The sequence below is a fragment of the Calidris pugnax genome, unplaced genomic scaffold, assembly GCF_001431845.1.
Source record: "Calidris pugnax isolate Ruff unplaced genomic scaffold, ASM143184v1 scaffold9, whole genome shotgun sequence".
Lineage (NCBI taxonomy): Eukaryota > Metazoa > Chordata > Aves > Charadriiformes > Scolopacidae > Calidris > Calidris pugnax.
Genome location: NW_015090778.1, coordinates 5,177,271 through 5,198,705, shown reverse-complemented (window position 1 = coordinate 5,198,705; position 21,435 = coordinate 5,177,271). Strand labels below are relative to the sequence as shown.

At 42.9% G+C, this 21,435-nt stretch overlaps 1 protein-coding gene across 3 annotated transcripts in view; it reads right to left on the bottom strand.

The window, feature by feature from the left end:
- Window positions 1–2,267: 2,267 nt before the first annotated feature.
- Window positions 2,268–21,435, bottom strand: part of LLGL2 (lethal giant larvae homolog 2 (Drosophila)) — a 37,235-nt gene continuing 18,067 nt past the window's right edge. For 2 of the 3 annotated variants that reach the window (XM_014952548.1, XM_014952556.1), the window contains exons 5-26: window positions 19,815–19,930; window positions 19,101–19,259; window positions 17,983–18,145; window positions 17,670–17,802; window positions 16,766–16,820; window positions 16,410–16,564; window positions 12,680–12,897; window positions 12,110–12,177; window positions 10,918–11,071; window positions 10,703–10,807; window positions 10,031–10,323; window positions 9,621–9,774; window positions 9,156–9,306; window positions 8,345–8,461; window positions 7,639–7,805; window positions 6,639–6,903; window positions 6,012–6,165; window positions 5,229–5,266; window positions 4,711–4,758; window positions 4,134–4,176; window positions 3,347–3,408; window positions 2,268–2,955 (exon numbers count right to left, since the gene is read on the bottom strand). In XM_014952548.1, the coding sequence (XP_014808034.1) occupies window positions 2,948–2,955; window positions 3,347–3,408; window positions 4,134–4,176; window positions 4,711–4,758; window positions 5,229–5,266; window positions 6,012–6,165; window positions 6,639–6,903; window positions 7,639–7,805; window positions 8,345–8,461; window positions 9,156–9,306; window positions 9,621–9,774; window positions 10,031–10,323; window positions 10,703–10,807; window positions 10,918–11,071; window positions 12,110–12,177; window positions 12,680–12,897; window positions 16,410–16,564; window positions 16,766–16,820; window positions 17,670–17,802; window positions 17,983–18,145; window positions 19,101–19,259; window positions 19,815–19,930 (2,826 nt within the window). In that variant the 3' untranslated portion in view covers window positions 2,268–2,947. The remainder of the gene's footprint in view (window positions 2,956–3,346; window positions 3,409–4,133; window positions 4,177–4,710; window positions 4,759–5,228; window positions 5,267–6,011; window positions 6,166–6,638; window positions 6,904–7,638; window positions 7,806–8,344; window positions 8,462–9,155; window positions 9,307–9,620; window positions 9,775–10,030; window positions 10,324–10,702; window positions 10,808–10,917; window positions 11,072–12,109; window positions 12,178–12,679; window positions 12,898–16,409; window positions 16,565–16,765; window positions 16,821–17,669; window positions 17,803–17,982; window positions 18,146–19,100; window positions 19,260–19,814; window positions 19,931–21,435) is intronic. The other variant, XM_014952537.1, reaches the window with a different exon arrangement.

Sequence of the window (21,435 nt, the reverse complement as noted above, 5' to 3'; positions counted from 1 at the left end):
AAACAGCGACACATATAGATACCCAGGATGTGGATTCAGATGTGGAAAATTTGGGCTGTTCTTTCATTGTGATCCAAGACTTTCCCCTCTGCTGAGAAACAGGTCTGCAAGAGTTAGGGAACATGCTGCCAACAGAGCTATAAGAAAGGATTTTTTCAAGCACTGGCAGCCAGTGTTTACAGCAGCTCAGCTCCTGCAGCAAAGGGGCACTTGACGATGCCAGACCCCAATGAGACTGCATAAAGCAGGAGAACGGGAGAGCACTGCCAAAGCCTGACTGGCAATAAACTTAATAAGGGGCAACGAGCCCTCAAAGTGCTTCCAAGCATTAGCTCTTGGACACAGCAAGCTTCTATCAGATCCTAGACAAGGGGAGTTCAAGTGAAAAGTAGAGGTGGGCACAAAACTCAAGGAGCTTGGCAGCAGCTGAATCCTCTGATCAGAAGCAGGCTATTATTGTTACTGTCAGCTGATGGGCAGGCTGAGAGTAACAGCAAGACTCAGATGGCAATTGCTGAAAGGGAGAAATACAGACAGATTTTTTTCCCCCCCTGTTGCATTCAAAAGCTGCTTACAGATATTCACTGAAGAATGCATCCTTCACAAACACCTTATCCCACCACTGATTTTACTTGCTAGTAGTTTTCTGACAGCACAAAAAAAATACACCCTAGTTCTGAATGTCATGAGGCTTTCCATCCTCTCTTGCCTGGCTCAGAATATAATTGAAAGCACAACACATGAGTTCCAGTCTTCTGCTTTGCCCCTTTGCTATTTCTCTTGTATTTCAGACATGGCAGCTCTAAAAGGATTCTCAATGCCTCTGCTCACAACAATAAGCCAAGCACTTTATTCCAGTGAATCCTTCAGCTGTAAGTTTCAAATAAGCATTGCTAGGAAAGATCTGCCATATATCAGCACACATCCTAAACTGATCCCCTTAACAGTCTGGCTTGTGCTTTCAGAAAGATAACAAGAAACCTGGATATGAATTGTTTTGGTTTTAAATCTAAATTCACTTTAAGGTATCCAAATTCTGATAGCAGTTTTGTGACCAGTCCAACTCTTTCAGTGGACCTATTAGATTTTTCAAGTTATATGGCTGAAAATGGGGAGAAGTTATGAACTTCTTTTGCCGGTTCTAAGCAGGACTGCCACGTCACTCACCCCAAGCCTGCCAGCAAATTAAATACTCAGAAAAGGCATCAGAATCAGCCCATCTGTGAGGAGCAGAAAGAAACAGCTGGGTGCGCCAGGATGATGCACACGCACAGGATCACACCAGGTCAGAAGCTGCTGATTAAACCCCAACTTCCTGTAAATTTGCAGCATCAGTGCCTGGCACAAGAGGTGGAAAACAGCAGGCCACCTTTCTGTTAGCCTCCATCCCGCAGCAATAGAAACAAGGACATAATGAAGGTAGCAGAAATAAGGAAACAGAAACAAGTTTGTCAGACCACGCTGAGTAGAAGAGAAGGCTCTCTAAAACCTCATTAGCAATAAGTCAGGTCTCAGAGGAGATACTAATACTTCTAGAAGGAAGGGTGCCCGAAACACCACCTGAGGAACAGCAACTGCAACAATATTCTCCTGCAGAATAGAAAGTGCCCACCCTAATATTCTAGGAACAAAAGGATCCCTCCACCTTGCTCAGGAAGACAGAGCTCAAAACAAGAGGGCTTCCAAAGCATGCCACTGATGACAGCTCAGCACCCAGTCTTAGAGAATTTAGTTCTTTCTCACTGACTCTCATAGTGCTACAAGCAAATTACAGGAAATAGGAGAATACACTGTTCTTTTTATTAGCTGGAAAAGAAGCAAATGGTGTTAAGTCAGGCACAAAGGAACCAAAGAATTCAAAGAGTAACGAACTGCTCTACGTAGTGTTTCACCACTTCCAATTCAAAATCCGTTAGCTGACTAATACAGCAGTGCTGCCAGATCAGCTGTTCCTCCCTTCAGCGCGTTATCACCCAAGTTATTTCAGGACAAGGTAATAGATGGCCTTTCAGGCACTATAATCCAAAATTATGCCCTTTTCTGGCAACACCATGTATGAATTGCAGGACAGTGATACAATCAACTTGCTTGCCACATGCATTTTCTCCAAACCACCACCTTGCTTAACAAGGCCACTTCATCTCCAGGAGTGCTCTTTGCCTCTACAGCTTCAACTCCACCTTCTTCAACAGGTAAGTGGGCATGAGCCTGTTGCCAATGTGAAAGAAACAAATGATGGGAAGAACAGATATGAGAGCAGACAAGGGTCACAAAAGGGAATTCAGAGTTTTATTTCCAAAAAAGAGCAACGTAGTGTTGAAACAAAAATCAAGTTCAATTAGTTCTCCTCTGATTTGAATGGCTACAAAAATAGATTCTACCCAAATCCATAAAGCCAGTTAACAGTACCATAACAAACAAAACCCAAAATTACTCATTCAGATACCACATACAGCAGTCACAGGAATCTAGCATATATTATTTAATGTTTTTTTAAAAAGTAAATTTCTAAAATGTTTCCGTTAAAACTGAAATACCCATACGATTTTAAAAAATTGTACAAAAAAAAATAATTTTAAACCAGTTGGAGGTAACAGTGTGCGTTTATTAAAATCCTGCACCGAGGCAGTTAAATTTATAATTTAAAACCCAGCCCAGTAGAAAAGAGAAATGTGCAAACATTTAAAAGTTAGATGTACTCAGAGGCTTGTGGTGCATCAGACCTGGCGATCCGCTTCTGTCCTAATGCAAGGCGGGCTCCAAGAGGAGATGTCTCTAATGAGGCACTAAGAGGGGAGGCAGAGGCAGGCATGCAGATGCATGCAAATTGCAGCTCACTAGCCTGCGATGCAGGGAGCAGTGGTGCCCTCTCCCCAGGGACGGTTTGCCCAATCAGTAGTGTTTATGGCACTCAATCCGATGCCAGAAATTCCTTGATGAATTCTGGTCAATCTGCTTTGGGATAAAAGAATGCAAAAGCCATTTTAGATGACAGAAGTTGAAAGCTAATGAGAGCTAATGAGTTGGTGTACTCAACAGGTTATTGCTATGAGCTCTGGCTACCTCTCCAGCTTGCTTTATGGTAAGGTTAAGCGTCAGGTAGGAGCCTTCAAAGGATTTTTATCTCTTCCTTTAAAACGGCAACATATTTACTAATGTGGCACAAGGTGATGAACAGTGCTAGTACATCGCACAGCCAGCAGACTCCCATCCAGAAAATTCAGACCAGAGTTCTGCACTATCAACAAACCATTTAAATAAGCTGAAATTTATAAACAAACTTCATTTTACTTTCTGCTTTCTTTGGCTGCTTCACTGGCACTGAAATATCCTTAGCCTCACCTACCTCCTCCATTACTTAGTCCATGTCCTAATGGATTTCTTGCCAAATTTCTTTCTGCATAGCTCCTGCAATGACACAAGGAAAGATTCATTATTGCAGTGCAGTATCATCCCATCCACTCCCAGCTGCTGACAGAAGACCAGGATTAGGTAGTGTCCAGAGGAAGTGCGCAGAGCAGAGCATGTCAGACAGTCACTTATCCTTACACACCAGCAGTTACCAATTCCACCAAGCTTCCTGCATCCGTTGCCAACAGTAGTCCTTTGTCTACACTTCCATAGCCCCTGTCACCTGAACATCAGTATTCTAGGGAGACAAGGTAAAGCCCCGCACCCATGGTGGTAGTTTAGCTCCATTGTATAGACAGAATGGGAGCAGAGATACTGAACACGTCCCAGTGACAGTGTCAAGCCAGGATTAAACTCCAGAGTCCCATCCTCGACCAACTAAGCCCCTGTGGCCTGCCCTTAGATCAGTATGGGTTGACACAAATAGAAACCTGGATGCGAATACTCAGAGTCCTGTTCCTTTGGGATGTGGGAATGTGATCTCTCCTGCTTTTCGGAGAGAAAGAGACAAAGCATTATTCATAAAAAAGTCAAGGGACACCATGTGAAAGAGAACTTGCTTCTCTCCTACTATTTCCCTTTGACAGTTTGTGGGACACATACATGACCAGATTCCAGCACAAGGATCCCTGACATCATATTGGGCATCCCCCTGCTTTCAACTAGAAATGCCCTCCCTTGACAACCCCACCCAGTAGGGACAAAAGTTGGTTGGTACTCACCCTCTGCCCCCCTCCAGAGTACTCTGGATCTCCTTCAGGACTTCTGGAAAGCAAAGAGTTAAAGCAGTGAGTCAAACCAGTGGAGATCTGCTTTCAGGCAGCAGTGTAGCCACATTCCACCTCCCCCTGACAGCCTTTAAAACCTGCCTCCCACAACACAGAGCTCAGACCTTATAGTATCATTGCCCCTTCAACAGTACCAAGATTTTACTAAACAGGCTGGCATAAAGAACTGAAGCAGTCATTTGCCAGAGGAAGTGTTGCCAGTCCCAGTGTACCAGAGCCCCAAAAGAACAGTCTGTTCCAGCTGTCATTTTAACACAAGTCCTGCTGGAAAGTAAAGATCCTTCTCTTATCACAGCAGTGAATGCAGCCATGTGGAACAACCCCTGCCTGAGGGCACGACTACCTCTCCAAACTCTCACTTCTACTGATTCATGAAAACCCACTATTTCTACCAGTATTGCATAATTGCAGATCCCTTGGAATTAAGTACTGGAAAATTCCCAGCAGCTTTCTTCCATTCCCACCCAAAAAGGCACCTGCCCTGTCAGTAGCAAGACTTCATCTTACTCACTTTCATCATTGAGTAAGGCATGTTCCATCAGCCTCCCAGACTTCCTTTCTAAAAAAGAGTAGGAAAACAGCTGTTACCTAACAATATTTTCCCCTTTTCATGAAATACGTGCAGTTTTGGAAACCTACAACAGAACTGGAGTTATTGGTTTTTCCCTGTTAAGTACCTTTTGACTTTATTGAATGCTTCACAACTAATCCCTAAAGCCTCTCACATACTGAACTATATTTTCCAGCAATACGAGTTTGGCCAACAGAAGATCTGGAATTTCAGACCTTATCTTCCCACAGCCTCTTCCTTCCAGCAGAAACTATGTTCCACCCTTTCAAGGCGATCTTGCCACATCCAACTTACTTTAGAGCTAGCAACTACTGTGTCCAAGCAGGTCACAATGTTTCCCTCATGCCTCTCCCAATTTTCCCCTTTCTTAGGTAGAAAACATCAACTGTAGCAATAGGAAAGATGTCTCAGGTTTACATGTCGCCATGCTATATTTAGTACAATTATTTTTTGCTTACCATCTTCTCCATAGTCACCCGAACTCCTTCCTGATCCCCTAGAAAAGGAAAGGAGGCAAAAAACAAACACTGACTCTGAGGCACAGGTGTGCAGAGAATTCATATATACTCTTGGCAGCTGCAAGAAGCTCCAGTGCATGCTAACAAAATGGTTTGTTGAGCAAGAATGCAGGAAGGGCTTCATCACATGTGATGCAGAAGCCTGCAGGCATCAGAGAACATTTCTAAACTTTTGGAATAAAATTCCTATAGAATCTCCGTGAGTGTCAGATCTACTGCTATTTGCTGATGTTCTAGGAGGAGAGGAGGAACACTGGATTTCTCATCACAGAGCAACAGTTCAGCCTCATCAGTAACACACTAAAGTATGCAAGAGTCAGGTGTCAGTCAGACACATCATTAGGGAACAGGTAAAGCAAGCCAGAGCTTACAGTTTACCACTCTAGCTTAGGGATACCAATTCCAACACTTCACTACTCTGTCCCACCAGCTGTACTGCAAGTAGGAAAATCATCAGGGAGATACATTTCCTCATGCCAATTTGTTGTTAACAAAAACTTCAAAGTTGTTTGGTTTTGTTTTTTTGGTTGTTGGGTTTTGGGTTTTTTTGTTGTTTTTGTTTTTAGAGACAACATGCTCTATAAAATACAAAACTTTGTTGGAAATGTTTGGAAAAGGAGACAGGCTTCAAGAACTCATCACACAGGCTTGCTTGTATCAGCTGCAAACACAGGAGCAGGTCTCACTGCTCACAGTCAGTGTGCAAGAGTTTTTACACTTTACCTGGATTTTCTTGCAGCATTCTCCATGCCAGACTTGTTGTGCACATGATTGTTGCTTGTAACTTCTGGCACGTCCACAACGCACCGGGGCTCCACTAACCATTTGGTAGAAAGGGAAAACCTCTCAAACTCCGACGGTGAGATCAGATAGAAACCTACAGATGATTGGGAATTTATAAGCACTTCTCAAGTCCAAGAACACAGTTCCAGAACTAGAGGTAATCCAAAAGAAGAACAGCTTTAAGCATCCTCTATGTTTGGCAGAAAGGGTTTGCATTTTAGGATTTTGCATTTTAGGAAAAATTTTTTTACACTGAAAGGGTTATTAAGCATTGGAATGGGCTGCCCAGGGAAGTGGTTGAGGCACCATCCCTAGAGGTGTTCCAAAGATGGGTTGACCTGTTAGCTGAAAGCCACCGTACTCATTAACAATAACGGAATAAACTCACTGCTAATTCATCTATCAGTACCTGTTGGCAACTGGTGCTGGCTAGAAACATATAATGGATATATTTATGTAACATTCACATGTATACACAGCCAGTTCTAAACACTAAGCCTCATAATCCCTTTTCCAGTGTCTCAGACACACAACAGAGGTAGATGATTTGGGAGAAGCACACCTTACCTTGGCCATATTTGGTGAAGACGCAGGACGCAATGCCGCTCACATCTTCTTTGCGGATGCACGGGTAGCGGATCTGTAGCTTGAGGAAGGGCAGTGAGATGATCTGAATGTCTCCCAGGTTAGTCAGGACAGCCAGGTCATTTTCACTATAATCGTCAGTCTTGCAGCTGCCAAAGTTTGCAACCGTCACCTTTCGTACCCTACAGCCCTCCAGGGCCGTCAGCTTGAGCTTCAGTTTGGAGCTAACCTTGGGTAATGTGAAAACCTGTCAATAGAAACAAGACACTGACATCTCTTTCGGGCACAATGGCAGGAGCCGCACCCCAGGACATCTGCTGCTCCCTCCTCTAACAATGCTCCCATTCACAGAGTACACACAGGTGTAACCCGAGTCAGCCTGGCCCCCTGCTCGTGGGACCAGAAGTAATCAGCCACAGTCAGTGTTAGAATCTCTTTCTGTTCTGACATCAAGCAGTTTCACCCTTCAGGCTGCAAACTGCATTTCTCCCCTAGTTCTTTCAAAACCCCTCCATGTTTGGCTACCAATTATTAAAGAAAGAGAACAGGGTTTACACTAACTCTGTGTGCTTTTCCACATTAAAAAGCCAAGGCCAGCCTACAGCAAGCTACTTCAAGTCTTCTATGCTGACTAGTTGGCGTGCAAAACAAGAAGCTTTTTAGTTGCTTCACAGAAATGCTCACCAATTCCTGCTTCTGCACTAACCACAGCAAAAGCCCTTTCCCAGAAGCAGCCTTGTCTAAAGAGTATAATGTAATATAGGAATAAAACTTCTACGTTCAGCATGTACATCACTATGCTGAATACCCAATTTATCAGCACACACCTGATTTACGGACTGCACCAAGCAGAAGTGCTGCCCCAGGGGTGTTATTCAGGTACAGCAGAGTGAGCACTCCCAAGAACTACCTTCAACCGAGCACTGCTGAGTGCTTTGGCAGATTTTATGCGGTGCATACACACCTCCTGGGTAATACTTACCTTAAATTGCTCTTCAGAAACCACCAGCAGCTGATGGCTGCCTTGCATATCAGGACTCTTAGAAAGGTCATGTGCTACTTCTAGAGGTTCTGGGAGGGGAGTGCTGCGTCCATCCAAGACAAGTATACCCACAACAGGAGCCCTGTGCATCAGCTGAATCTCTTTGGCTAGACAAGCAAGATAAGGAGGAAAATAAACAAACAGAAAAACCAAACAGGAGTCTCGTCAGACCCTATGTTAGAACCTCACTCATATCTCACTCCAGCTCTCAAAGCTGAAGACCTATACAATGTGGCTACAGAAACACTGCCTGAAAAGATTAAGTCATTAGAGAGTATTTGGACTGAACTGGTTAAACAATATGTTAAACAATAACTATTACTACATAAAGACAGCAGGTCGGGCTGTCAGAATAAGGTACATGTGCACCAAGGCTTGATGGTAAACTTCAATGACAGCTGACACAAACTGAAATTTCTGAAGTCAGTAGGAAATGAGGCTAAGGCATGTCAGGCAGTGCTGGAGCTCACTCTTCAGTTCAGTTGCTGCAGTGAGCGTTGCTTAGCTCAGACACTGTTACATTTAGCTCCACTCTCACTGATAAACAACGGTAATTGAATTACCTTGCTTTTTTTGTACACAGCTCTTGGCTATATGAGTGATAGCTCAGATCCATTAAGATCTTGCTTTCACAAGGCATACTTACCCTGCTCTGCCCTGACAGGTTCCTCCATCCTCCTCTCTGCTGGAGGAACACGTAAACAGAAGGCGTAGACTGTACCTCCATTGGTGCCTGCCCACAAGGACGGGCAGTGGCGGGAGCCTGGAGCAACAAGAAGGTTCATGAGCAAGGCACCATCTGTGACACCCTCGGATAACTGCTTTCCACTAGCTATACACATCCTCCCTTTGTTTACATCCTAAATATCTTTATATTATGGCAGCCTTGCCAGGGAAACGACAGGTTCTTAGCACTTCTTTTCCCAACACACGTCCATCAGCAGCCCTGATAAAGGACATGGCACGTGAGTAAAGGGAACAGAGTGCTGTTTCCATCAGATACCACAATTGCTGGATGCAGTTCTCATGTATTTATATCACATATGAACAAAGTAAGTTTATGCATAATATCAGTTTGGACTCTGATACAAAACCAGCCACCACTCTCACCAAAATTAAGAGGCTCTGCTGGGGCAGGGGTGAACTTTAGAGTAACGGTACAAGGAAAAGCTTATACTAAAAAGTCAGATGTCATCCCAGCACATCTGAAAACCATACATAAAGGCTGCATCCAAAAATGAACTAGTACTTGCCTTGGATTAGCCAGCAGCCAGAATGGCAAAATAACAATTCTGCATGACAACATATGCTCTTGTTCTATATTAGCTTTTCAGCACAGCACAAAGTAGGACACAGGAGGTGCCAAATTTTCCTGGCAGTAAATTCTAATACCTTCCTTGGCAGAAGGAGGAAAAACCCATTCGGAAGAAAGGAGAGATGCTTTTTTTTCTACTCACTGTCTCTCAAGAAGGTATCAGCAAAATACAAGGTGCGCACAAAGCCAGTAAAAGAGTCTTCTGCAGACCGGGCTTCAATCTTCCGCTGGACTGGAGCCAGTTCCATTTCCTGCAATGCGTCTTGGTCAAATTTGGCATTTGCTTCTTGCACCTTCAAAGGGAGGAGACATTTTGTCAGTCAGGCAAAGACACAGCAGGGGAGAGAGATAGTAAGAATGGTAGCAATACAGCGAACAGGTAAATTCTCCATCATATGTTTAACTACACACAGTATGTTTTCTCTAAAAATGTGACTATTTTATCCAACAGATAACAACATCAGAAATTGCCATTTTTGCCCTTATACCAGAAGCTACTGACACAATAGCAGGACTGTAGACATCCTCTTGCTGGAGGCAGTCTAATCAGGACTCTGCATGCTCCAAGCTGTAAACAGACAAGACCCCAAAAAGGCAGACCCCTCACCTCTGAGGCATTTCCACTACCTCCTCGTCGCTTCCTACTGGACACCCGGCTTCTTCTGATCCGCCTGAACGACTGACGGAGGGACTTCTTCAAGGATTTCACCCGAGACAGTGGGCCTTCTAAGGCCAGTTGGTCACTGGGATGCAGTGTACACCTGAAAGAGGGAGACAGCAGGCACATGGTCACTGTCTACTGGGTGGCAATCACTCCCAAGAGTCCAACAGGATACACACAAAGATTAGAACATGCTTATATATTCTTGAAGATCTTCAAGGACAGAATCCAATGAGGATCAGCTGCTTGCTACACTGACTGCTCTTATAAAATCACTTATCACAACTTATTTTGTTAGCAATTCCAGGTCATCTTTAAGAAGATTACCACAAACCTCCTGGAAAGGAGACACTTACTTGACAAAGACCAGTCGTTTCTGCTGGTGGTCAAAAAGCCCAAAACCATGACTGGTACCAAAGGCCACAAGCTTCCATTCAGAGTGAAGGGCCAGTGAGGTGACCACAGCCGGTGGCTGACATTGGACAAGGACAAATGGCTGAAAACCAGCTTCAAATCGAACAGGTCCATCTCGAGTCTTTAGTTTCTCATGACCTTTCCATCGATAGCCTTCTTGGTCCTGCAGGAGATCTGCTTCAGCGTGGTCCACAACATGTTCTGCATCTTCATCATTCAGTTCCATCACCAGTACCTGCAAGGAAGAGGACAAACTTTGCTACAGTTTTTACAAATTAAGCAGTCCTCCAAGCTGCAGACCTTTTTAGCTGCTGCAAAACTACAGCATCTCTCAGGGCTGATAAAGAGCATTAGATAAAGTCTAAAAAACAGATTAGAGAAAACAGAGAACTGTGAAACAACAAAACTACAGCATCTCTCAGGGCTGATAAAGAGTGTTAGATAAAGTCTAAAAAACAGATAAGAGAAAACAGAACTGTGAAACAACATTTCCAGCAACTACATCAATTTACCACTATAGAAATGAATATTTCAAATTTTAACACATCTCCAAGTTGCACTGTGACAACCTGTGCTAAAAGCAAGGTTGATGATGACTGTTTCTATTCTAATACCTGTCCTGCTGTACCAGCTACAGCCAAGTATCCACTGTATTTACACAGGTAGATCTTCTGGATCCCAAGTCTTGGATCATCACTGTAAGGGTCGAAGGTACCAACCTGGGAGAGAGAGAACACACAGTGACTGATCTTTGCAGATGCATTAACTAGAACAAGAATCAAAACTCCTCAGGTTTTCAGAAAGCTTCCACAAGCAACAGCTGTCTTACCTTGCGAAGCGGAGGCCATTCATCCTCACCCAGGGTGTTCATATTGTCATTGGGATCAGCATCTGTGAGAAATACCCTCACTGTGCTCAGCTTATAAAGGAGATGTAAGCAGACACCAGATGCATCCCAAAACCGCACAGTGCCATCTTCATGCCTGTCCAGGGAAAGGTTACAGAAACACACATCATACAGGAGAACAGCAAATCACCCCGAGGAGGATGATAAAACAGAGGGGAAAAAACACAACCAAAGATTAAATCACACTGTTTACAAAGCCCTGAGCTGTGACAACTTAGAGCTTCAAGAGAAATATTTTTGGGGTGCTTTTTTTGTTGTTTGGTGTTGGTTTTTTTTATGGAGTTTGGTTTTGTTTAGATTTACGTTTTGGGGTTTTTTTAATCCAGTTTGTTCTAAATGACCTGACACCAGTGTACAATTTAAGATTACTCCAAAAAGCACTGAAAAGGAAAAAAAAAGCTTAGCATACAGAAGAACAACTCATCTTGACAAAAATAGTATTAATGGGAAGGAGGGAGGGAAAAAAAAATATCAAGCTTTAATCTTAGTTCTCCAAGTGAAAATTGGTGGAATTCTTCCAATATCAGGGTAAGGGCTTCTAACAACATGCTGCATCAAGAATGAAGTCTGATGATCAGCCCACTGAAATTCTTAGAAGTGCTTTGAAAAGAAAATGATACATTTTTATGTGATGCGACAGCTACTTCTACCACTTCGCTAGATCTGTTCATGCTGATCAAAGCAGACAGGAGTCCAAGCTCACCTCTTTTCTGAGATTCAGAACAATGTAAGGTAGGAGGAGGAAAAAGGCTTCAAAACCTGCAAGATGAGGCTCTCCTTTTACACTGCTCCCTTTGAAGCAGTCTGGATTACTGCCTGCACTTCTACACTGATGTTTGTGGCAGGAACGGATAACGCATCAGAACTAGAAATAAGCCAACTTTATAGATTAGCTGCAAGAGGTTGTGATGAAACAACCTCTTTGCTCAGAAGCAGCAGAATCCGGTAGCATCACACAGCTCGCAGCCCAGCTTTGAGAGGTTGTACTGTATGGCTGCAGCCTTTCTCCCTACAAGATGAGCAGACTTTAACCTCATGGAAAAGCCTCAGTTAGTTCCAAAGGAAGAACAGAAACTGGAAAGGCCTTCTTGATTGTTATCATTTAAGTACCTACCCTGTTAGAAGCAAGTCCCTCTGCGGAGGATCTGGAGCTATGTTGGTGCCACCATCAATCGGCCACGGCTACAAATACATTAAGGGAAGACTGTGACTTCCTAGGCAGTGACAGTGTTAAGAGAATATGCAGTCAGCAGGAGAGCATGAACTTCAGTGCAAGTGGCAGTGAAACAGTCCATGCTGTTAGCTTTTGTTTAGATTAGATGTTCCTGTTCTGACACCAGCTGTGCTTTTTAGAAGATATTCTACACATTTCCTCAAGAAGCTGTGCCGAAAGCTTCATGCTTCTAAACGAGAAGTTTGTTACCACTGACAGCTGGGAACACTCAGGCTTTCCTTCTAGCTTGTCAAAGCCTGAAAAAAATATCACATTTTAATCCCCCAGTGTGAGTTACTGTATTGGTGGTGCTCTGGGAAAAAAGCCTCTCTCGACCCTATTAAGAAGCAGGACAATGTCTGTTGGGACTCATCCCTCCACACGCAGTCAGCAGCACAGACCACCCACATTCTGAGCTGCCACGCTGGTCTTAAATGCATGGGAACACACGTACATTTAAAGATGCCATACCATATTTGAGTAGTGAATGTTCTGCTTGCTCCCAGCACTGATAATCCTCTCCCACAGTTTCAGTGGGATGTTGGAGACGTGGTGTGAGCAGGTGATGGCTGAGCAATGGAGAGAAGCCAGGTATGGAGGGTGGACTGCTGGCCAGCCTGCAGTTTTCAAGTCTATAACTACCAGCTCTTCTTCTGCCAGCACCACCATAGCAGAAGGGTCATCGAACTCTGCAGAAACAAGATTCATTGAGCCTGACAAAAATGACCATCCAAGGTTAATAGAAACAAACTTCCTGTAAAGCTTATTTGAAAACTGTTATCACTTAGCTCTACACAAACATTTTTGTTGGCAAAACCTCTAAAAGCTTCTGTGTTAACTAGGTCTATTGAGGCACTAATATTAATAGATTTCAAGATATTAACAGATTTACTGCAACTTCATCTTTCTTTATACCGCTCCTGGGACTGACAGTGTGATTTTCATCTTTCTTTATACCGCTCCTGGGACTGTCAGAGTGACTTTTTTTATAGATTCCACTGCAGAATAAAAATATCTGTTAACATGCATGGCTAAATAACACAAGCTCATATTCAGCATTATTCCACTGCAGAATAAAAATATCTGTTAACAACATGCATGGCAAAATAACACAAGCTCATATTCACCATTGCAACAGCCAGAACTCCAAGGACTTTACCTACAGCTAATTAACAACACGAAGTGGACAGCCATGCATATACCCCGGGAGTGACCCATTTAGTACTGCGTTAGGGTCACAGTCCATCTAGGCTAAGCTGCTTAAACACAGTAATGCCTTGGGTTCTGCAGAATGCTTCTCCCCTTGAACTGACAAGTATTTACAGTTCAGGCTCTCTTACTTTTCATTTTCCCTGCTTCTCACGTGTTGTGACATATCCTCTGGACTTTCATTTTTAAAGAGTGTGTGCATCATTTAATATATATTCATATGTATATTAGACAAGATTGCAAACAAAAGAAATCTGTTAGTGTAACTTTACAGATGACACCTGACACAATCAGTAATAAGATTTTTCACTGTAACTAGAATTAAAGTGAAAAAAATTAATCTACAGAGACACTACTGAATAACAATCGTGAGACAGCCACAATAGCAACTGGTGGTGAAAACCAAAACCACAAATCAGTTCACACCAATAGCAATTAACACAGCTACAGAAATCTAAGTGAAAGCATAGCTGTAACGTGGCAGGGGGGGGCATGTGTGTGATAGTGAGCCATAAGCAAACGAGCAGCTTTTCACTGACCTTCCTTGCTAACCTGTACTTTTACTTCCCTTCTTTAGCTGTTTGATTACCTGGCATATACTTGCAAGAAGGCACGTCTATAAGCAAGCACAAACCAACACTGTTCACTCAGCAAAAATTAACTTCAAGTAATTAGTACTTGGCACCACTCTAGTCAGACACCCCAAGTTTCACCTCTGACTAGCCACAGCCATAACACAAAACTAATTAGTTCAGTTTCTTCATGAAAAAGTGTTTTATATACAGTTTTACTTTGCTTTATGTGCCATCATTTGCAGTTGTCTACAGGACTTCTGAATAGAATAAATAATATCACACCTGTACTACATCATGCATGATCAACCCTGCACTCTGACTGCTGTTACCTATTAACCAAATATACTCTGTTTTAACAATATTTTTTTTCCTGCAAAGGCACACATCTGAGCTCATTGCTTATGGCAAGAATCTATGTGAAGTTGCTGAATTGGCAAGCACACTAGAATTTGTCATGACTGCCATACACTCATCCACCTGCTTGTATTAAAAAAAAAAAGAGAAAGAAAACAGGAAGGGCTAGCCTTTTAAAAATTGTTTCCACAGCATATTCAGGGTAGTGGAAAGTCACCAGCTACCACCATGCTGCAACGCATAAGCTTTGTGCTTATTAAATTAAGTGGCTTTGGTATACAATTAATACCTTCGTATTGCCATTGCAGGGAAGACTGCTTAAGGGCAAACAAGGCAAGCTACGTAGATCCACTAAGCTTAGGCAATCAGCCACAAGGAAGCTTGTCAACCACAAAAACCTCATTTTATTGTAAAAAAAAACTTCCTCATCTAAGTGCAACAGCACCACAAAAACCTCATTTTATTGTAAAAAAAAAAACCAAAACTTCCTCATCTAAGTGCAACAGTTTCAGCTTACTGTAGCAGCTCCTTCCTGTACCCACTAGAAGTCGTGTTAACTGGTTAATTCAATCCTTGGGAAGTATAAATATCAAGCCTGTTAAGTTCAGTTACTTCATCCTAAATGACTTCTAATCATATCCAGGAACTGAACTTTAAGTAGTTCCTCTCTTATCTAAAGAACTCAGATTTCTTTCATCAAGACACCTGTTCCATCACCTAGAATCTTGGCTTCATAGAAAGTAAAAGAGTCTAGTTTCTTTAATGATAAAAGCTAAGCAGTATCTCAAGTTTAATGACATGGCATTGTTAAGCTTGAAGGTTCTGCACGTTTGGAAGATGCTTATAAAAGGCAGTGTTCTGTAGGGAAAAACCTATAACACCACACACATAAAGACCCTTCATCTCAGTTCAATTACTTTGCTGGTTTTGCAGTGACTTGAGAGGGTCTGTTAAGGTCTGGGGAGAGAGGTGGGAGGAGCTGTTTCTTTGTGCCTGCCTTCCCAAGACGGTCCTCCCCTGGATCTGTGGTCTGTGGTCTGCTTTGTACAATAGGCCAGAGGGAGCCAACCTGCATCTACATCTCTGAATGCCCACAGCTGCCCAGTGTGTAGCCCTGAGCTGTCACCACCACCCCCAGCAGTACACAAGACAAATAGGTTTGGAAACTAGTCTACCAGGCAAACCTGAAACTAGAAAGCCCGAGAACATTCAGCAACAGAAGATGTGCCTACAAGCTCCTAAAAACATCTAGACTTCTGTGATTTAGTCTGGTCCAACTTCCAATACCGAACATTTGTGGAGCTTGAAATAGCATTTTATACCAAAAGCAGGAACTACACCAGCATTAGAGAAACAGTTCTTGGGGAAAATCCTTTACAGTTCCATGAAAAGAAATAATATTACAGCTAGTGCGGAAGTAAGGGCAACAAAGCTCTTCAACAGCAACAAGAATCTGACAAGCTCCAAGCAAGCCATGGAATGAGGGCTATTCAGTTTTAGACCTGTTTACATTCACGTTCACCAGCAGTAAGTAAATTAAGCTCCCTGCATACTGACTCTTGGTTCTATGTCACCCTTTGCTGATTTATTACCCAGAGCCCTACTCATAAATACAGGTAGTAATTAAAAGAAACAATGTCTCAGTGGGAGTAAATTCTGGTTTTAATTATTGACTCTTTTGAAGTGCTATTTCCAAACAGCAATATTCAGATCCTCATTTCACAACCTGGTTATGTCCAGCTTACACAGACGTGAGCCTAAGCGGTGTTTTCTCATTAATGGAGTACCTTAATTTTTTGAGGAATGTATGGCATTTATAACCAGCCCATTCTTTATACCAGTATTTTACACTTCACTTTTAAATGGCAAATCTCTTTTATAGTTGGACTCAACCTTAAGGGTCTTTTTAACCCTAAATAATTGTATCATTCTCTGTTAAAGTCTCAGAAAAACCCCAAACTACTGACCTCTTTATTACATTTTACATGCTATTTACACCAGGCAGATTTCCACATGCGTACACAGCTACTCTAATTCCTCAGTAATGCCCTTTCATCACATACCTGCAGTAGGCTCCGAACTGAAGATTATAAAGAAGTCTATCACCCGTGACGTGAAGTCAAAGGCTGTTTGCTGACTGCCATGGACAACAGAGATACTGTGCCGGTCACCATAGCTGGCCCGGGGCATCCCTCCTTGGAATATAATGTAAGGAAGCCTTGAGAGAAATACAGAGTTAGAGTGGTATATGCTGAAGTGAAGAGTAAGCAAAATTTCAAACACATGAGGCAAGTCAAACTTTGACAACAAATTCTTAAAATTCTTATGATGCTACTCTAAAGGCTGTTACAGTATTGCACGCTGCAACCTTTAAATGCCTTTAAACAGCTGAGAGGGAAGGGATATACCACAAACTTACCCATTTTTTGTTGTCTGCCAATAAATCTTGGAGATGGCCTTGCAAGGAAAAGGACCTAAGAGAACAGAGTTATTTGCCATAATTCAAGAAGTGCATCTTTACATTAAGAAGTTCTTGTTCTGCTTCACCTAGGACACCTCAGCCTCCAAGTCAAAGGAAGCCACCTGAATTAGTTGGTGGCACCACCACCTCCCCAGACCAAGCCACATCAGACAACAAGTCTTCTGGGCCTCACTGACCACAGCACTGCTCAGCAAAACAAGGTTTAGAGTCAGGGGAAGTTTTGAACCTGACAGCTAACAGGGAGTGCAAGTGCTGTTGTAGAAGCTGATTAACTAGAAAGGATCGTTAAAAACACAGGCATTCCTGAAACTAACGTAAAGGTGATAGAGCTTTAAAAGCTTCTATATGCTTAAAAAGATGAGGTCATCTCCATTTGATGGGTTTCAGCAAATCAGATGCAACATTTCATCACTGCTCAGGTCGACAAAAAGTACACTTAGCTCACTAATAATTACAGAAGATCCAAGCAACTCCTGCTGAACAGGACATGAACTAAAACAGAGCTGAATCACCAACACCATTCTTCATAAAGGTCACAAATTAGCGTCAACACATTTGCGCTCCATGTTCAGGACAGACCTCAACATTGTAAAGGAGTTTAAAATCCAAAAAGAAAAAAAATCAGGACAGACCTCAACATTGTAAAGGAGTTCAAAATCCAAGAAGATAAAAAACCAGGACTGAAATCCCTTAGTCCAGGCTCATGGCCCATTCAAAAGGTAGCTCTACATTTTGCCATTAGTATTAAACACTGGGGAGAACGCAACTGAAATGTCCCAGACAAGCTCAGAATGAGTTTGCATTTAGGTGAACATGCAACTATTAAACCTCACTTACTGACCATAAGGCACAAGGTTTTCCAGAGGCTCAGGCTGCCTGTTGTCACTGGATACTGGCCACTGGGTGTAACTTCCATCATAGTGACAACTAATGAATTTACTGCCATCCCTCTGCCAGTAGAGGTTCTCCAGTTGCTGAAGAGAAAGACACACAATGACTGCTCTCCAAAGAGCTGTTAACACCCCCCAAAACTAACACATTCTCACTGAAAAAGAAGCTTTAGCAGGCTCCCCCTGCACCTACTTGTCTCCAGGTGCCCTGAGAGGATAGAGCCCTTCCTCCCCTGCTCAACTGACTTTGCATTGAGTTAATACCTGGCTGCCCAGGAAATGGTGTGTGGCTTTGTTATTCTGCAGGTCCCAGAGGACAATCAAGCCCCTGCTGTATCCAATCAGGATCTGGTCAGGGTTCTTAGGGTGCTCCCGAAGGGCTTCCACCAATTCACACGATCGCCTGTTACAATAATCTTCTGGTACCCTACAGAAACAGAAGAGAAAACCAAGAAAAGTTTTTTCCAGGTACAATTGAATATGACTGTACTAACAGTTAAGGTATAAGAATGAGAAATTAAGCAACAAAAAGTTCAAACAGATGAGAATAAGTACAATCCTCCATAAATCCTTCCAGCAGCAGAAAAATCTCATGTAAGACATCACACCAGGCCTGCCACATATACATGCATCCTGTCCCGTTTTCTTTAGGGAAACCCCAAGGTTTACAATGAATTCCAGGACTGGATCCCAGGAGTGTAAAGACAGCCAAACAGATGAGAATAAGTACAATCCTCCATAAATCCTTCCAGCAGCAGAAAAATCTCATGTAAGACATCACACCAGGCCTGCCATATATACGTGCATCCGGTCCCGTTTTCTTTAGGTTTACAATGAATTTCAGGACTGAATCCCAGGAGTGTAAAGACAGTCTGAATCACCCTCCCTATTCTCTTGTGACCCTTACAGAATAAAGGTGACATGGAAATGTCAGTAGGAAGCAACAACAACATGAAGTAGGGCAGTTTTCAGCAGCACTTGAATCTCCAGAGTAATAAAATCCTCATTTGGACAAAGCAGCATGAGAAGTTCTGCCAGCAGTCAAAAAAAAAAAAGTGTAATTACAGCTAAGCATAACAATTCTTGCAAAAGTAAACAAAAGGGACAGAGCACAAGGTTTGCAGATTTACTCCAAGTGTCTCCTAGATAGTTCTGCCCATATGTTATACCTGCACGGTGACAGTACTGGGTTGATCAGGACAGAAACTGTTACCTAACACATAACCAGGACCAAAAGTTACTTTCACAGGAGTCATGCAGATTTGGACAATGCTTAACACAACAGTGAGGCCCCAGTGCATAATCTGGGTGACGTTTTAACAAAGGATATGCCTGCTAATGAGATTCCACCTCTACACAGCAGCGCCTGTTTGCTCACTCACCGCTGCAGCACGCCCTCAGAGGTTATGGTCCTGTCCTCCAGCACTCGGAATGACGGAAGCTCCACGACAAAGATGTTGCCACTCTCTGTGCCAAGATACAGGACTTCCCGGGAGGAATGGGGAAGGACAGCTGTTATCTGCGTGGCACTTGGTGGAGACCTGGGGCCGCAAAGAGACTCATCAACTGCATGCAAAAGACTATCCTTACTGAACTCGAGAGAACTAAAAACTCAACGGGGATATTTACAAGTTTTATAGGCAGAAATTTTAAGCCAGACATGATTTTTTGAAGGAGGAAAACACTAGCTTTAAGATAAATTATGTCAAAAACTTTTGACAAGCACATGGACAAAGACCCAGACGCCTTTTTACAGACACCTCTCTTAGTAAGTGTCCCAAAACTGTCAAGCAGTATTTTAAACTCTGACTTAAGGGATGCTTAGATTTACTTAACCTTAAACAGCTCCTGTACACACAGAAGGGGATGCACATTATATTAAAAAAAATATATAGCATCCTTTACATGGGTACAACACTCTTAAAATGTGGCTTCCTGGGCCCTACCCAACACCCCTTTGGTTTCTATGGATGCCCCTTTAATGGATTCACAGGAGTGAGAGTCTGTAAGAACAGGACAAGCTGTAGCTGGAACAATAGTGGAATTTTCTTACTTCCTTATCCCAAAACTAGCTCAAAAACACTCTTGCAGATTACCCAGGTGGCCCTTTCAAGGTGAAGCGGTTCTCCTCCCGCAGCTCAGATGCTCCACTGTGCTGCTTCAAGCTCCAGAGATGCAAGCTGTTATCATCTAGCAATGTCACCAGCTGGCACTACAAAACCACAAAATGCATCTTTTTTCAGTATCACAATGTGAGAAACACCAACTCACATCTTAGAATTTAAAGAGGACAAAGTCACCAAAGCAAAGGTTAAAAAAAATAATAATTTATTAATACGAAACAGCGCTGAATCGGGTGCACCAAAAATAGATGCACGATGATCTTTTAGCTTTCAGGTATTTTATACCTTTATCCCGGCCGCTTGAGTTTCTGTCTCCCTTCTCATTGGCTGAGAAGTTGGAGCTCACATTCTTCCCGATCGCTTGACCTATTACAGGTTTATTTTGTACTTTTTTCCCATATAAGGCACACATACACCTATTCTACAAAATCATTATCCTAAACGTGCCTTTGATTAGTTGATTATGCTACACGTTATTTCAGAGTCTTTGCTACCATCTACTTGGCAGATTTACCAGACTGGTTTCTTTGGCCTTATTGATACACCCCTACCCTTTGGGTTTTTGTGTTGAAGGCCATGTTCCAGTTTGTTTCTCTTCACCTAGATAACGCTTTGCAAACAAGGATCCCTTGATAGACCAAGGGCATTTCTGGGGATTAATTGGATACAATTTATTAGACTCTACTATTACTAAGGCTTCTTTGTTAGTACTATCACACTAACAATGATACATCAATAAGCTGAAGCAAAACTTAGCTTATTTCCCACAACAATATTAAATATAACACAGTAAATGTAGCAGTAAAGTTCATAATTCTCTGCTAAAACAAGGCTGAGGAGCCAGCTGCAATTCTTTATAGCAGTGGGTATATACTGCAGCAATGCTGTTAGCTAACAGCGAGGGATTTGGGGGGAGACAAGAAGTAGCCTAAAGGCCAAAACCCCTCTTACATAGAACAAAGGCACAGGTTATCACTGAGGGGGATGACAAGGATTTAAGCTCTTGAAAAAGCTCACCCTATGCTATAAAGCTCAGCCAGGCAGCTGCAGGCTCTTAGCTCACCACCACCTCGCTCGGCACGGTTTGTTGAAACACACCCCAGCTTTGGGTGGGGCTGACAGAGTCTACTACACCACACTCCTTGCATTCTTCATGTCCAACCTCATTCTGGAGGGTTGTGTCAGAGTCCTTTTATGAGCCCAGCCCTGCTGGCTGCATGTTCAAATTGAAGCATTTTACCTGCTGAAGCCACACCTGGTGCAACACTCCCCATGGGAGTTTCAGCTTATACCATTAGTTAAGCAAACAGACACCCAAAACTGCCTCAAGAATTAAATCCCTCTCGGAGAGAGGCCACTCGTGCTACACTGGGGGCATCAGGCAACAAAGTATGCGGCCCAGACACCAGTCTGCCAGTCAAGGGAAGGGAAAGTGGTTAGACACTCACCAGACATTTGGAAAATTCTGCCTTCCTATTTTTAGTTTGTGGCAATAACTGTTCAGGAAACCCCAGGAGCAAGATTCAATACCCCTAAACACAAAGGCAACAAGCTCAACAGCCGGTGAGGTTAGCAGTGCTGTTCTGAACTCATG